Genomic DNA, 17,162 nt, shown 5'->3' with positions numbered 1-17,162 from the left:
AGGTGTGTGCCTTTCCAAATCATGTCCAATCAATTGAATTTACCATAGGTGGTCTCCAATCAAGTTGTAGAAACATCTCAAGGATGATCAATGGAAATAGGATGCAGCTGAGCTCAATTTCGAGTCTCATAGCAAAGGGTCTGAATACTTATGTAAATAAGGTATTGGTTTTTAATTTTTAATACATTAGCAAAAATTCCTAAAAAACTGTTTTTGCTTTGTCATTATGGGGTATTGTGTGTAGATTGCTGAGATTTTTAAAGAAAAATCAATTTTAGAATAAGGTTGTAACATAACAAAATGTGAAAAAAGTAAAGGCGTCTGAATACTTTCCGAAGGCACTGTATGTATGAGCGTGTGTGTATGAGAGAGAGAGAGTATGTGTGTGTGTGTGTCTCACCATGCAGCAGCACGTCTCGGAGGGAGCGGCTCTCCAGAGACAAGCGGGCCAGCCGTGGGGCGTGGTCCTTCCTCACACGCAGCCACAGGTCCTCAGTACGCTCCAACCGCCCCGTTTGACCCTCCTCCAGCTACACATACACGTCATTGGTTGAAATCTCATCGGAAAATGTACAAAAACACACAGCTTCTCAGAATGCTCCAACAAATGTTTATGACACTCCTCCACATAACATAAGAGCATCATAAAAGAAACACTGAGGGTCTTCATCAATAATGACAATCACATTGTCAGTCATGTGGGGACAACCCTCACAGCAATTGGATCATTGATATCAAAAGACAAAGAAGCTCAAGCTGAAAATCAGACTTGTTGTAACACAAAAGCCATGACTGGTGAGTGGCTTAAGTGAGACATTGCAAGTAAGCAGGTTGAGAGTCCCAATACCTAGGGTGAACAGAACATGGCAAAACTGATTCAAATGTCATCATTGTTACAACAAGAAACTGGTTGAAAGAATGCCATTTTAACATAATTTCAAACCGTTTTTTCTGCTGGGAAAGAAAGAAGTAGCCAAGACAAAACCTCCTTGGAGGAAAAGTGCAATAGAGAAGAGGGCACCAGATGGAGAACGTGAATGTGCATAACAAACTACGTTTAGAGTTTGAGACAAAAAGGTTAGCCGAGGCCGGGTTAGTGTACCTGTCGCAGTGAGGCAGCGAAGGCGTCGTGGGAGCTGTTGAGGCGTGTTCTGAACTGGGAGCAGATACTCTTAGCCAGCTTGGCAGCACTCAGGCTCTCTATGGCATCCTGGGCCACATTTCTCTTCCACTCTGGTGTGATGGCAGGAGGGTTCACAAACGTTATCCTCTGGATGATCTTCATAGGGGAGGAGAGAAAGAGGGGAGAAGGGAGAGAGAGAGCGAGAGGGGGATAAAGTACACTAGCATTTTGCTATTTTGCTAATGACATAAATCAAGGTTGTTGTTGTTATTCCAAAGCACTACAATTTAATCAGATTCCTGATGCTTGACTGGGAATGGTTACTTGACTGGGAATGGTTACTTGACTGGGAATGGTTACTTGACTGGGAATGGTTACTTGTTTGATCTGCTCCCAGACGAGTCTCGTAACAGAGGATCCTGAATGGAAGGTCACCTCCACGTGATAGGCAGCATTAAGGATCTGACCAGGACAGGAAGAGAGATGGAGAGAAAACAGAACAAGATGTTGTTATTATTTAAGTTCGAGCAACTGTCTCGTGGGAAAAATGTAATTACATACATTGTCTTTTATGTTGTCTTAGCCAATGTTGTGACTTTACACAGACCTGTTTGAGGTGGTTGGAGGTGACGTTGTGGACGGAGGACTCCATGTTGGACTTCTCCAGGCTGTTTAGACAGCGCTCCATGGTTCCTACGAAGCTCTCTCTCAGGTAGTCCACAGAGCTGATCAGCTTGTTGGCCACCGCCTGGTTTAACCTCACAACTATCAGCTCCTGGATCTGGTGGATGCAAGATTTTATATCCTTCGAAGTAACAGGCTCTCCATTGGTCGCCACTATGATGTCTGAGAAAGAGAGAAAGATACATTGAATGAAAGCGTGAGTGAAAGAATGTAGTTCGAAAGCGTGGTGAAATTTCACAGTGACATATCACCTGCTGCTGACTGCACTGGCTCTCCCTCTCCTCTCCCCCCCCCCCCACCATGCCAACCATTTGATGAGGACACTTGTGCATTTTGCAACTAATTGTGACTTTGGTTGCATCTACTTATTGTGTCAGCTGTATGTCTGATATTCACGATTCAGGTCCTTTTACTGAGTTACTACACAGGTCACCTCAAGCTTGTGTCTTGTCAACTCAGTGTCATCAATCACCAAGTGAAAGTCAGTTTTGGGTCAGTAGTACAGCTATGGTATGCTATTATCTCAGAGACATTTGGCAGCATCAGTCTTTAGTTGATCTTTGACCTTATTGCCTTTGGCCTGTGTCAGGCAGTGTACCTGTGAACTCCAGGTTGGCAGCATCCTCCAGCAGCTGTTCCTTCATGCTGTTCAGCGTCTCCACAATCATCTCCTTCATCTCCTCCTGCTTGCGGTTGGCGATGGCCATCAGGGAGGTGAACAGCTCGCCCTCCTTCTCCCGCGTGTACTCTAGCCGCCGTGGCGTGATCTGCAGGTCCCTCTGCATGTCAAAGGCCTGTAGCCAGGGAGAGGAGGAAAAGTCAGTCTCTGCCACCACTATAATTTCTCTCTACTTCCAATTAAACAAGTTTCTGTTACACATTGTGACGCTATATAGATTTAATTTGATTAGCTAATTGATTGATTGATTGTTTACCACACAGAAGTCCCTCTACTGACCTGTTTGATGAAGAGGTCGAGGCAGCGGCAGTGCACCCCGTTGAGCAGGTTAGCAGCCTCCACATGCTGGTATTGGAGCACCTGGCGGGTGAAGGCCACCAGGAGGCGCTGTAGCCTCTCAAAGGCCTCCCCCAGGACGCTCTGGGGCTTGGTGGCCAGGCTGGGCGTCTGGGAGGGAGCTCCGCAGGAACAGTTCCCCACTGGGGTGCTGAGAAAGCCTAGGGACAGCAGCTGCTTGTAAAGGGGGCTCTTCTCCCTCTCCTTCTCCAGGCGCCGGCTGGGCTCGGGGGAGGCCTCGGGTGGGGTGGCGGGGATACGGATGAAGAAGATGGGGAAGGGGAGCGTCTCTTTGACTTTACTCAGGTCGGCCACCTGCTCGGCAGTGAGGGCATCCTGGTTGAGGGCGTAGAGCATGATGGGAACCACGTTACGCGTGCAGTCCTCCAGGGCCTCCTCGATGGGCTGGACACTGGGGCACGGCACAACCATGATTTTCGCCTCCTGACAGAGCAGGGAACATACTTCAGTCATTCAAATGGTCCTAGCAGCACTCATCAACACATATAACTGTTGTGGAAAAATCTAAAACACCTATCAACAAAAAGGATAATTCTCTGGGATGAGTTTTTTTAATAAAAAATATTCCTAGGTTGAGTAAACATGCAGGGTGCAGGGGAGTACACAATATTTCTCCAATCTCCATTGGCTCCAACATATACTACTACCACCATCTTGTTGATGAGAGTACAACAGTCACATTCAGTGGGGAGAACAAGTATTTGATAAACTGCCGATTTTGCAGGTTTTCCTACTTACAAAGCATGTAGAGGTCTGTAATTTGTATCATAGGTACACTTCAACTGTGAGAGACGAAATCTAAAACAAAAATCCAGAAAATCACATTGTATGATTTTTAAGTAATTAATTTGCATTTTATTGCATGACATAAGTATTTGATACATCAGAAAAGCAGAATTTAATATTTGGTACAGAAACCTTTGTTTGCAATTACAGAGATCATACGTTTCTTGTAGGTCTTGACCAGGTTTGCACACACTGCAGCAGGGATTTTGGCCCACTCCTCCATACAGACCTTCTCCAGATCCTTCAGGTTTCGGGGCTGTCGCTGGGCAATACGGACTTTCAGCTCCCTCCAAAGATTTTCTATTGGGTTCAGGTCTGGAGACTGGCTAGGCCACTCCAGGACCTTGAGATGCTTCTTACGGAGCCACTCCTTAGTTGCCCTGGCTGTATGTTTCGGGTCATTGTCATGCTGGAAGACCCAGCTACGACCCATCTTCAATGCTCTTACAGAGGGAAGGAGGTTGTTGGCCAAGATCTCGCGATACATGGCCCCATCCATCCTCCCCTCAATACGGTGCAGTCGTCCTGTCCCCTTTGCAGAAAAGCATCCCCAAAGAATGATGTTTCCACCTCCATGCTTCACGGTTGGGATGGTGTTCTTGGGGTTGTACTCATCCTTCTTCCTCCAAACACGGCGAGTGGAGTTTAGACCAAAAAGCTCTATTTTTGTCTCATCAGACCACATGACCTTCTCCCATTCCTCCTCTGGATCATCCAGATGGTCATTGGCAAACTTCAGACGGGCCTGGACATGCGCTGGCTTGAGCAGGGGGACATTGCGTGCGCTGCAGGATTTTAATCCATGACGGTGTAGTGTGTTACTAATGGTTTTCTTTGAGACTGTGGTCCCAGCTCTCTTCAGGTTATTGACCAGGTCCTGCCGTGTAGTTCTGGGCTGATCCCTCACCTTCCTCATGATCATTGATGCCCCACAGGGTGAGATCTTGCATGGAGCCCCAGACCGAGGGTGATTGACCGTCATCTTGAACTTCTTCCAAATTCTAATAATTGCGCCAACAGTTGTTGCCTTCTCACCAAGCTGCTTGCCTATTGTCCTGTAGCCCATCCCAGCCTTGTGCAGGTCTAAAATGTTATCCCTTATGTCCTTACACAGCTCTCTGGTCTTGGCCATTGTGGAGAGTTTGGAGTCTGTTTGATTGAGTGTGTGGACAGGTGTCTTTTATACAGGTAACGAGTTCAAACAGGTGCAGTTAATACAGGTAATGAGTGGAGAACAGGAGGGCTTCTTAAAGAAAAACGAACAGGTCTGTGAGAGCCGGAATTCTTACTGGTTGGTAGGTGATCAAATACTTATGTCATGCAATAAAATGCAAATTAATTACTTAAAAATCATACAATGTGATTTTCTGGATTTTTTTTTTAGATTCCGTCTCTCACAGTTGAAGTGTACCTATGATAAAAATTACAGACCTCTACATGCTTTGTAAGTTGGAAAACCTGAAAAATCGGCAGTGTATCAAATACTTGTTTTCCCCACTGTAACTGTTTTTCTAACTAGGACATAAACAAATGATAAAAGTCAGAGATAGAAAACTCAGATGCAGTATGTGCCACCAGTGCCTTCCCCCATAAACACAAACACACACACAGTCTAGTCATGGGAAAGGTTATGGGAGGGCAACAGAAAACCAAGCAAGAAAACATTTTTGCTCCACTTTTGATTAATTATACAGTCACAGAAATAGAACGAGAGAGCATGAGAGGGAAAGAAATGGAAGGGGGGGTGCACAACATAAAACAGAGAGAGAAATGACTGACGCAGCCACACAAAGGAGACAGTTAGTCCTGTCTCCAAGAAACAAGAGCTGTGGTCAACTGAGCAGTCTCTTTGGAACAAAGATAGCCTAGAAACATTTGTTTACAACCAATCAAAATAAATAGAATGTTAGAATTTTCATAATGCAATCAATTTCCAAACATAGTCCAACAGCTGAATATCTGTGGACTATTTTATCACCGCTATATCAGACAATAATGGACTGTTTCAATCTGCATATGTTACCAATTGTTATTTTTTTCCTTGCAGTCTGACAAGATGTCTAGATATAGAAACACATCTAACATGTTGTCAAACTTCTAATGTTCCTAATAAGTGTTTGTCACTTCAAACAGTATGCTCCAATAATAGCATACTTGGATAGTCTATGCTAAAGATGTCTCGACCCATTGTTGAACACAAGCAGGACATTCTAGGCTATATGAACTTGTGGACTAATGTTGGGGAGGTTGTGTTGCTCTGAAAAATGCATCCATAGGTTAGAACTATACAAGTCCTGTGTATCACTGTGTGGGGAGCCCAGGGGAGATGGGGTGGGGAGCCCAGGGAAGGAGAGAGGAAGGTCATTAGCGAGTTAGCGCTTTCCTCTACTGGCCTCCCAAAACGATGCGCTACAATTCTGCCATGGCTGTGTGAATGTCACAATGGGCTGAGAGCTGCTTCCCTGCCTGCCTGCCTCTAGCCCCTCTGAGTAAACAACAGCAGCTGGGTACATCTCTCTGAACCACTACTATGACTACATTATTAAACCACATCTTACCCCCGCCTACCCAACCTGGCACATGCGTTTGCATTATCATGACAAGATTAATCAGGTTGACAAGCGTATAAAACGTTACATTACAGCCCAATTTGACAGCTTCTAAGGTAAGGTCTTTCATTGAGTAAACAATAGCACTTCATCTAGCCTGACTGACTTTCATTTCACGCTGAAAACAAAACAGGAAAATGAAGATGGGTACAGGAGCACCTCCACTTAATATTTACTTCATGTGTGTGAATAGTCGCACAGGTCGTCGCATATTGACTTACTCTGGCTCTATCACTGCTCCATTCATACTCAGTATCCTGCCTCGCCAATTTAACACAAAAATAAACCAAAACCAAGAACAGGGCAACCTGACATATCAGCTAATTTTTCACTCCAAAGAAGAAGCTTGCTATTAGAAATAATTTGGCAAAACACTGAAAAATAGAAGGTAAACAGTGCCCTCAGGGAGGGATCCAGTCATAACCATGGCAACTTCTTCATCACAGCGAACGGTTTGGAAGTTATGAGCCCTGGTCATGTGAATCGCACCAGACCAGGGCCATTACGTAAGGGGTGGAGGGTGGGCGGGGGGCCAGGCGGCCTACAAAGCACTGCAGGCAGGGCCTCGCTAACGCGTACATCTCAGGGCTGTCTGGGGCCTGGCTTCCACGGCGACCAGCTAAGCGAGGCCTTTGTTTGAAGGATTAAGCGCTACTTTTTTCGCCCGGCACGTGGCAACAAGTGAGCACAGTGCACTCCACCCACCAAGGTATGTTGGTCAGCCGAGCAAGATGGGCTGTGTGTCTGTCCACCTGGTACAGGAGTCAAGTAGTCCTCTGTATGCAACACCACACCACATTTTCCTGGTGCCACAGAAAGAAGTAGAACCCAGAGAGGGAAAGCTCTGACTAACATGAAAAAGCTACTCTGTGCAGTAATCTTTGTGTCAGCTAAGCCATGTGTGAGAGTAATCTTTCCAGCCTGGAGAGAAAGATGAAAAACAAGCCTACCCTTCTAGTTCCCATAATAGAGAGAACTAACTAAAGTATTATCAGTGGGATGACGGTAACATCAATCAAAGTCAAAAACTCAAAGAATCACTCATGTGCGCCAACAAAACAGGCATTTATAAAATCAATGCTGTAACATCAATGAGCATACCAATAAGTAAAAGGACCCTTTACCATTTCTCCTGCTACTCTGTGCTATTTGTAGGCTTACATGGCAAACATAAACAAGACTCCCACCATCAGAATCCTCCTCACATATCCAAATTGCATCCAAACAAGACCCTCTCTATAGTCAAGGACCCCAGTCATTAACTGTCGTCACCCCTACGGTCCGTCAGGCAATACCAAACCACCTGGCAGGAGACTGCTTCTACCCGCATTCCATCCTAAATACACAGCTAAAATGATGAAATACTTTAACGACAACTTGGTAAAATGTGTTGTGGTATTGAGTAGAAAGACCTTTACAATTAAAATTACTGAAAATGTATGAATTCTATGTGTTGTTAGTTGTTTTGGATATTATCTAGACCTAGGTCTATATGATCAGGACTATTGTCAACATAAGATGACTAGAGAACGACCGATAATCGTCTGAGCCGATATATCAGGCTGATATTGGCCTTTTCTAGTCTATCGGCCCTACTCTATCGGCTTGCCGATAGTCCCTCTACATAGCAAAGCTACTGCTATGCCAGCCGCCACTCACCGCCTGAGCCACGAGCACTGCACAATGCCGAGGAATGTATAGCTGGGAAAATCAGCAGTAGCAAGCTAGCTCATTCTCCAACAGAAAGGTGCAGTATTGAGAAATGGATGAATTGACACAGTGACCAAAATCAAACTCATGTTGCAAATATTAGTTAATTCAATAATAATAAGGCTCGTGTCGATGTGCCCGGACATGCATGCAATAAGCAAGCTAGCTAAGCATATAGCCATGTGACCTGTTAGCAAAGACTATGATAACTAACCCTTTCATCTGTGGTGTTAGCTATATGGTAGCTATATTAGCTACTTTGCTAGCTAGCTGGCTGGCTAGATCAATATACACATACACGTGTTTAGCAGATGTTATTGCGGGTGTAGCGAAATGCTTGTGTGATAAACATAATGCTAAGATATCTGATAGGAGCTAATAGCCAAAGTAGCTAGCTAACATTAGCTGGTTATCAATTTGAACATGCACCATTTTCTGCAAAGAGACATCTGACTTGCGTTGTACCATTAGCTACACTGAACAAAAATATAAAAACGCAACATGCAACCATTTCAAAGATTTGACTGAGTTACAGTTCATATAAGGAAATCAGTCAATTGAAATACTCATTAGCCCCTAATCTATGGATATCACATGACTGGGAATACAGATATGCATCGGTTGGTCACAGATACCTTTAAAAAAAGGTAGGGGCGTGGATGAGAAAACCAGTCAGTATCTGGTGTGACCACCATTTGCCACATGCAGCGCGACACATCTCCTTTGCATAGAGTTGAACAGGCTGTTGAATGTGGCTGTGGAATGTTGTCCCACTCCTCTTTAAACGGCTGTGCGAAGTCGCTGGATATTAGTGGGAACTGGAACACGCGGTCATACACGTCGATCCAGAGCATCCCAAACATGCTCAACGGGTGACATGTCCGGTGAGTATGCAGGCCATGGAAGAACTGGGACATTTTCAGCTTCCAGGAATTGTGTACAGATCCTTGCGACATGGGGGCGCGCATCATTATGCTGAAAGATGAGGTGATGGCGGCAGCTGAATGGCACGACAATGGGCCTCAGGATCTCGTTACGGTATCTCTGTGCATTCAAATTGCCATTGATAAAATGCAATTGTGTTCGTTGTATGTAGCTTATGCCTGCCTATACCATACCGCCACCATGAGGCACTCTGTTCACAATGTTGACATCAGCAAACCGCTCACCCACACGACACCATACCTGCCATCTGCCAGGTACAGTTGAAACCGGGATTAATCAGTGAAGAGCAAACTTCTCCAGCGTGCCAGTGGCCATCAAAGATGAGCATTTGCCCACTGAAGTTGGTTACGACGCCAAACTGCAGTCAGGTCAAGACCCTGGTGAGGATGACGAACGAAGATGAGCTTCCCTGAGACGATTTCTGACAGTTTGTGCAGAAATTCTTCGGTTGTGCAAACCCAGTTTCATCAACTGTCCGGGTGGCTGGTCTCAGATGATCCCGCAGGTGAAGAAGCATGATGTGGAGGGCTGGCGTGGTTACACGTGGTTTGCGGTTGTGAGGCTGGTTGGACGTACTGCCAAATTCTCTAGAACGACAGAGGCGGCTTATGGTAGAGAAATTACCATTCAATTCTCTGGCAACTGCTCTGGTGGGCATTCCTGCAGTCAGCATGCCAATTGCACATTACCTCAAAACTTCAGACATCTGTGGCAAGGGATTGTGTGACAATACCACACATTCTAGAGTGGCCTTTTATTGTCCCCCAGCACAAGGTGCACCTGTGTAATGATCATGCTGTTTAATCAGCTTCTTGATATGCCACACCTGTCAGGAGGATGAATTATCTTGGCAAAGGATAAATGATCACTAACAGGGATGTAAACAAATTTGTGCACAAAATTTGAGAGAAATAAGCTTTTTGTGCATATGGAACATTTCTGGGACCTTTTATTTCAGCTCATGAAACATGGGAACAACACTTTACATGTTGCGTTTATATTTTTGTTCAGTATTTATTGGTGTGCTGATCTGACCAGCCGTAATCGTATCTGTAAATTGACAGTTGATAGTCGGATTAGATGATTGTCATAATAGGGAAAGAAAGAAATGTTTTAAAATGCCTAAATAAAAGGTTGCATGTTTATGGACTAAGAAAGCTGTAGACCAGCGCGTGTGTGTCCGTTCTCACTTCTCAAACTATGGGCAGATATGAGCCATTCAGACAGAACTTGCATCGTCGTTTCATGTTGTTTTCTTCCTACCCTCGCTCTCCTGGTTAGATATAATGAACATTTATGTCTTGGTAGCAAATGGTATCGCCATTGAGCTAGTTCACATAGCAGCAGTAAACAGCACCAAGTGATATGAGCGATGGAGAGAGATGTGAGGAGATGTGAAAGGAAGCGGAGTTACAGCTTCACTCTATCCAATCGTAGCATAGGATCAAGTTAAAACACACCCATTTCTTGACAGATATCCAATTGAGTTGTTTCGCATTTAACCCTGGCAGCTGAGTTGTTTAGAGATCCTGACCAGGAAAAAATACATTGTTTTTTTCAGCCATCACGGAAAATGACAAAAAAAATACTCGTTTCATAAGCATCCGTGATCACAAATCATGATGTTTCCGTTGACCAATTTGCATTGAATAGATGTTATTTTATATTTTCAAACTAACAGCAGTGCCTATATGATGTCCTTCCATACTGGCATGACATGCTGGAGTGATGCTTCTAAGCAAATGTTGTTGATCAGTAGGCTAATATAAGTCCCAAATGGAAGGCAAACTGATTGTCATCTGTAGCATCATATACTCCACTTATCAGCCAAAACAAGCTCAATAACTCGATGCATGCACACACTCCTATTGAATATGCATTCACCTGTATTGTGAGTAGGCCTATGCCATCTTAAATTTACCCAGTTTATTATTACCATTATGTTATGTAGTTAGATTGATAAAAACAAAGTCACAATTATTGTTTGATTTTAAAATTGATGCATACATGGCCGATATTCAATATCATTAAATTAGAACATTTTGATTACATTTCCCAGCGACAGCCATCTGCCTCCTTGACTCCCAAAAATCGGTATTGGCCCTAAAAAAAATCCATATCGGTCGTTCTCTAAAGACAATCTTTAACATTAAACCTTTCTTCTCTTGAGATTAAAGTCAGAATTGCCACAATGATGTTTGTTCTTCAAATTAGGTATTTTATTGGCTCTGCTGCTGTGGGCCCCTAGGGTAAGGAAACCAATGTGTCATTTTGGACTATCACTTTAAAGAGACATTTCAAAAAATGTCTACTTCATATTCATCATCTCCAGCACCACCCCAACATCAACATGCAAGGCGGTACAGAGGGTGGTACGGAAGGCCCAGTACATCTCTGGGCCGAGCTCCCTGCCCTCCTGGACCTCTATACCAGGCAGTGTCTGAGGAAGGCCCAGAAAATTGTCAAAGACAAAGCCACCCAAGCCATACTGTTCACTCTGCTACCGCAAAGTAAGCGGTACCGGAGCACCAAGTCTGGGACCAAAAGGCTCCTGAACAGCTTCTACCCCCAAGCCATAAGACTGCTGAACAGTTAATCAAATGGCTACCCGGACTCTCTTGCACACTCACTGGACTCTACCCACACTGACACACTTTTATACTATTCACATACGCTGCTGCTACTGTTTATTATCTATCCTGATTGCCTAGTCACTTTTACCCCTACCTACATGTACATATTACCTCAACTACCTCGTACCCCTGCACATTGACTCGGTACTGGTACTCCTTGTATATTGCCTCTTTATTGTTATCTATTTCATATTTTTATTAGCAAATGTTTTTCTTTTTAACTCTGTATTGTTGGGAAAGGACTCGTAAGCATTTCACGGTAAAGTCTACACGTGACAAATAACATTTGATTTCATTGATTTGAGAAACAATATGCACAAACGTGTTTCTGAAATGACCCCCAGAACCCCCGCCAGATTGTATAAAAGTGGGGGTGCACAAAGTCAGGCGACCATGAATAGACCTACAGGTATGATTGAAGAATGTAGCAGGTGTTAAACATGGGCTTTGTTAGACAGAAAGCAGCAGACTACTCCATTGTTGACACTTTAATCAAATCAGTAGGCATATCAATATCTTTAATAATACCATATAAGCATCATGACATTAGCTTTTATAACCTTTAATCTGTCGTTTTTTTTTATCATATTTTGGAGCAGAATGAGGCTTTCTCCACTACCTATTGTTCCTGCAGTGAGGCTTCAACATCTTCATTTAATGTTTTCGTATTAAGGTTAGAAGCATCTGCCTCTAACCCTAGGAAGCTCTTTGCCACCTTCTCCTCCTTGCTGAATCCTCCTCCCCCTCCCCCCCCCCCCTTTCTCCCTCTCTGTGGATGACTTCGTCAACCATTTTGAAAAGAAGGTTGACGACATCCGATCCTCGTTTGTTAAGTCAAATGACACCGCTGGTCCTGCTCACACTGCCCTACCCTATGCTTTGACTTCTTTCTCCCCTCTCTCTCCAGATGAAATCTTGCGACTTGTGATGGCCGGCCGCCCAATAACCTGCCCGCTTGACCCTATCCCCTCCTCTCTTCTCCAGACCAATTCCGGAGACCTTCTCCCTTACCTCACCTCACTCATCAACTCATCCTTGACCGCTGGCTATGTCCCTTCCGTCTTCAAGAGAGCGAGAGTTGCACCCCTTCTCAAAAAACCTACACTCGATCCCTCCGATGTCAACAACTACAGACCAGTATCCCTTCTTTCTTTTCTCTCCAAAACTCTTGAGCGTACCGTCTTTAGCCAACTCTCTTGCTATCTCTCTCAGAATGACCTTCTTGATCCAAACCAGTCAGGTTTCAAGACTGGTCATTCAACTGAGACTGCTCTTCTCTGTGTCACGGAGGCTCTCCGCACTGCTAAAGCTAACTCTCTCTCCTCTGCTCTCGTCCTTCTAGACCCATCTGCTGCCTTTGATACTGTGAACCATCAGATCCTCCTCTCCACCCTCTCCGAGTTGGGCATCTCCGGCGCGGCTCACTCTTGGATTGCGTCCTACCTGACAGGTAGAGTATCTCATGATAAGCTGTAGACCACACTATTTACCAAGAGTTTTCTTCTATATTTTTCATAGCTTACTATTTACCACCACAAACCGATGCTGGCACTAAGATTGCACTCAATGAGCTGTATAAGGCCATAAGCAAACAGAGGCAGCGCTCCTAGTGTCCGGGGACTTTAATGCAGGGAAACTTAAATCCGTTCTACCTAATTTCTACCAGCATGTTAAATGTGCAACCAGAGGAAAAAGAACTCTAGACCACCTTTCGCCACACACAGAGATGCATACAAAGCTCTCCCTCGCCCTCCATTTAGCAAATCTGACCATAATTCTATCCTCCTGATTCCTGCTTACAAGCATAAACTAAAGCAGGAAGCACCAGTGACTCGGTTAATAAGGATGTGGTCAGATGATGCAGAGGCTAAGCTACAGGACTGTTTTGCTAGCATAGACTGGAATATGTTCCGGGATTTTTCCGATGGCATTGAGGAGTACACTAATCAGTCACTGGCTTCATCAATAAGTGCATCGATGACGTCGTTCCCACAGTGACCGTACATACAGTGGGGGAAAAAAGTATTTAGTCAGCCACCAATTGTGCAGGTTCTCCCACTTAAAAAGATGAGGCCTGTAATTTTCATCATAGGTACACGTCAACTATGACAGACAAAATGAGATTTTTTTCTCCAGAAAATCACATTGTAGGATTTTTTATGGATTTATTTGCAAATTATGGTGGAAAATAAGTATTTGGTCAATAACAAAAGTTTCTCAATACTTTGTTATATACCCTTTGTTGGCAATGACACAGGTCAAACGTTTCTGTAAGTCTTCACAAGGTTTTCACACACTGTTGCAGGTATTTTGGCCCATTCCTCCATGCAGATCTCATTTTTACATTTTAGTCATTTAGCAGACGCTCTTATCCAGAGCGACTTACAGTTAACACATACATTATTTTTATCGAACCCACAACCCTGGCGTTGCAAACGCCATGCTCTACCAACTGAGCTACATCCCCTGCCGGCCATTCCCTCCCCTACCCTGGACGACGCTGGGCCAATGTGCGCCGCCCCCCATGGGTCTCCGGTCGCGGCCGGCTACGACAGAGCCTGGATCCGAACCAGGATCTCTAGTGGCACAGCTAGCACTGCGATGCAGTGCCTTAGACCACTGCGCCACTCGGGAGACTAGAGCAGTGATGTTTTGGGGCTGTCGCTGGGCAACACAGACTTTCAACTCCCTCCAAAGATTTTCTATGGGGTTGAGATCTGGAGACTGGCTAGGCCACTCCAGGACCTTGAAATGCTTCTTACGAAGCCACTCCTTCGTTGCCCGGGCGGTGTGCTTGGGATCATTGTCATGCTGAAAGACCCAGCCACGTTTCATCTTCAATGTCCTTGCTGATGGAAGGAGGTTTTCACTCAAAATCTCACGATACATGGCCCCATTCATTCTTTCCTTTACACGGATCAGTCGTCCTGGTCCCTTTGCAGAAAAACAGCCCCAAAGCATGATGTTTCCACCCCCATGCTTCACAGTAGGTATGGTGTTCTTTGGCTGCAACTCAGCATTCTTTGTCCTCCAAACACGACAAGTTTAGTTTTTACCAAAAAGTTATATTTTGGTTTCATCTGACCATATGACATTCTCCCAATCCTCTTCTGGATCATCCAAATGCACTCTAGCAAACTTCAGACGGGCCTGGACATGTACTGGCTTAAGCAGGGGGACACGTCTGGCACTGCAGGATTTGAGTCCCTGGCGGCGTAGTATGTTACTGATGGTAGGCTTTGTTACTTTGGTCCCAGCTCTCTGCAGGTCTTTCACTAGGTCCCCCTGTGTGGTTCTGGGATTTTTGCTCACCGTTCTTGTGATCATTTTGACCCCACGGGGTGAGATCTTGCGTGGAGCCCCAGATCGAGGGAGATTATCAGTGGTCTTGTATGTCTTCCATTTCCTAATAATTGCTCCCACAGTTGATTTCTTCAAACCAAGCTGCTTACCTATTGCAGATTCAGTCTTCCCAGCCTGGTGCAGGTCTACAATTTTGTTTCTGGTGTCCTTTGACAGCTCTTTGGTCTTGGCCATAGTGGAGTTTGGAGTGTGACTGTTTGAGGTTGTGGACAGGTGTCTTTTATACTGATAACAAGTTCAAACAGGTGCCATTAATACAGGTAACGAGTGGAGGACAGAGGAGCCTCTTAAAGAAGAAGTTACAGGTCTGTGAGAGCCAGAAATCTTGCTTGTTTGTAGGTGACCAAATACTTATTTTCCACCATAATTTGCAAATAAATTCATAAAAAATCCTACAATGTGATTTTCTGGAAAAAAAAATCTCAATTTGTCTGTCATAGTTGACCTGTACCTATGATGAAAATTACAGGCGTCTCATCTTTTTAAGTGGGAGAACTTGCACAATTGGTGGCTGACTAAATACTTTTTTTCCCCACTGTAAATGTATTTATCTACAGATAAAATCGGCAAAAAGCAGTTGCAGCCAAATGAACGGCTCTCACACCGATGAGATTCGCTTCTGTACACCTAGGCGTGGGGGCGAAATTCTATCCAGGTGGAGCGGTCGGCGGTGCTCGTGTAAGGCGGAGAAAATAGGATTCTGCTCTATTTTTCAAGCGGTGCCGTCATTTTGTGTGATGATACGTCAGCACTTATGTCCACTCTAGCTAGCTGGCTAACACTATCAGTTTACAGAGTCACATTTAACAATAAAAATCGTTTCTAATCCATTTTTTGATTAATCATTTCGGTTGCATGTAAATACGTTTTTGTGCATGCTTATGGTGTTAAAGCGCTATATTTTTCACACGTCGATGTTTGTTTATGTCGTGCTATGGTCACCGGCGGCTGTTGCCCTCGTGTGTGTGTGTGTGTGTCACTAGGCTAGCGGTCACTGGCAAGTCTCGGCATGGGCTTCGAATCCTAGGAAAATACAAACAAGATCTTTGGTTTACTTGTCCCGATGCAATACCATGGACACAAATACGTTGTATGATTTATGAATAGCGAAGGGATATAGGAGATTTACTCTATTCAGTCAGTTCCACACCTTTTATAAACTAGTCCTAAATAGACTATGAAGCACGTAAAAGAGAATTAATGTGCCACAAAACAATAACTAAGTGGATTTCAACTCATCGTTACCACTTTACACATTTCATGGGACGTGTAAATTCACTCACAGGAGACGAAGAAGCATAATGCTCTCCCTCCTCCGCGAAAAGAAATTCAGCCAACCACAGCACAGAAAAATAACAGGTAGCAAGAGGCGGAACAGACAGCAGACTGACAAACCAGTAGTGTTTCCCTGTCATCGCTTGCTTTGTGACTGACAGGCTCCTGTCCCATCAATAGATCACTAGAAGATGCATATCGTTCATTCTAGCGAGAGAAGTAAAGCAAGTAAGCATTTGGTTGGACGGTGTATGCCATGTGTACCCCATACATACGACTAATAAAACTTGAAACCAGAAGGCTGTATGGATTTTTCTGACTAGCGAATTGAAACTTTTAAAAGAAGGCTAGTTATATTATGAAATAGAAAACACTGTATGGCCGTTAGAACATAGGCCTGTTTCACTGTACCACCTGTATGCATATCAGGTTTATGATGTCATTGGTGATTTTATTTATATTTTATATTTCTTTCTGGCTGTTTATTGTGGGGAGGGGGGGTTATTGTGAGAAGTCAATATATACCTACCTAGCAGAGGATGGTGCATTTCAGGGTGATGTCTGTGTGTGCGTGTGTGTGTGCCTGTAGCAGAGGGTGGTGCAGGGTGATGGCCTGTGCGTGTATGCCTCAAGCTTTCAGTTAGGAAAATGTGCCGGATACATTTAGATTATAGTAATTAATCTTAACAGAACATGCAACTCCTGTAACGAGGCAACCAATAGAACGGAATTTTCAAACATTTGCCAAAATGCAATTCGCGGGAAAACACAATTCTAACCAGTGTACCTGATGCGAGCGGTTCCATATGTGACAGAGATTAAAATCTCAGTTATAAAATTAGAAAGAGGGGGAATCTACAGATGCAACAACTAGCATGAGTTGCTAATATGACTAGGATTGTGCCTTCGGCTTCTGGACAACGAAAGAAAGTTGATATGAAGACCAATAAAACAGGAGAAAAATGCTGGTTTCAACAGCATATGAGGAAGTCTTCATA

General features: G+C 44.2%; 1 protein-coding gene across 1 annotated transcript in view; it reads right to left on the bottom strand.

Moving 5' to 3' along the window:
- The window catches only part of LOC121575297 (dual serine/threonine and tyrosine protein kinase), a 47,869-nt gene that overhangs the window by 22,894 nt on the left and 7,813 nt on the right, over nt 1-17,162 (bottom strand). The window contains exons 3-8 of the mRNA XM_041888287.2: nt 2,766-3,266; nt 2,406-2,601; nt 1,731-1,969; nt 1,502-1,585; nt 1,103-1,279; nt 401-530 (exon numbers count right to left, since the gene is read on the bottom strand). Coding sequence (XP_041744221.2) covers nt 401-530; nt 1,103-1,279; nt 1,502-1,585; nt 1,731-1,969; nt 2,406-2,601; nt 2,766-3,266 — 1,327 coding nt within the window. The remainder of the gene's footprint in view (nt 1-400; nt 531-1,102; nt 1,280-1,501; nt 1,586-1,730; nt 1,970-2,405; nt 2,602-2,765; nt 3,267-17,162) is intronic.

This window comes from Coregonus clupeaformis, chromosome 10 (assembly GCF_020615455.1).
Source record: "Coregonus clupeaformis isolate EN_2021a chromosome 10, ASM2061545v1, whole genome shotgun sequence".
Taxonomy (NCBI): domain Eukaryota; kingdom Metazoa; phylum Chordata; class Actinopteri; order Salmoniformes; family Salmonidae; genus Coregonus; species Coregonus clupeaformis.
Note: the sequence above shows the minus strand (reverse complement) of the source record. Positions and strands in the feature narration are given on the sequence as shown.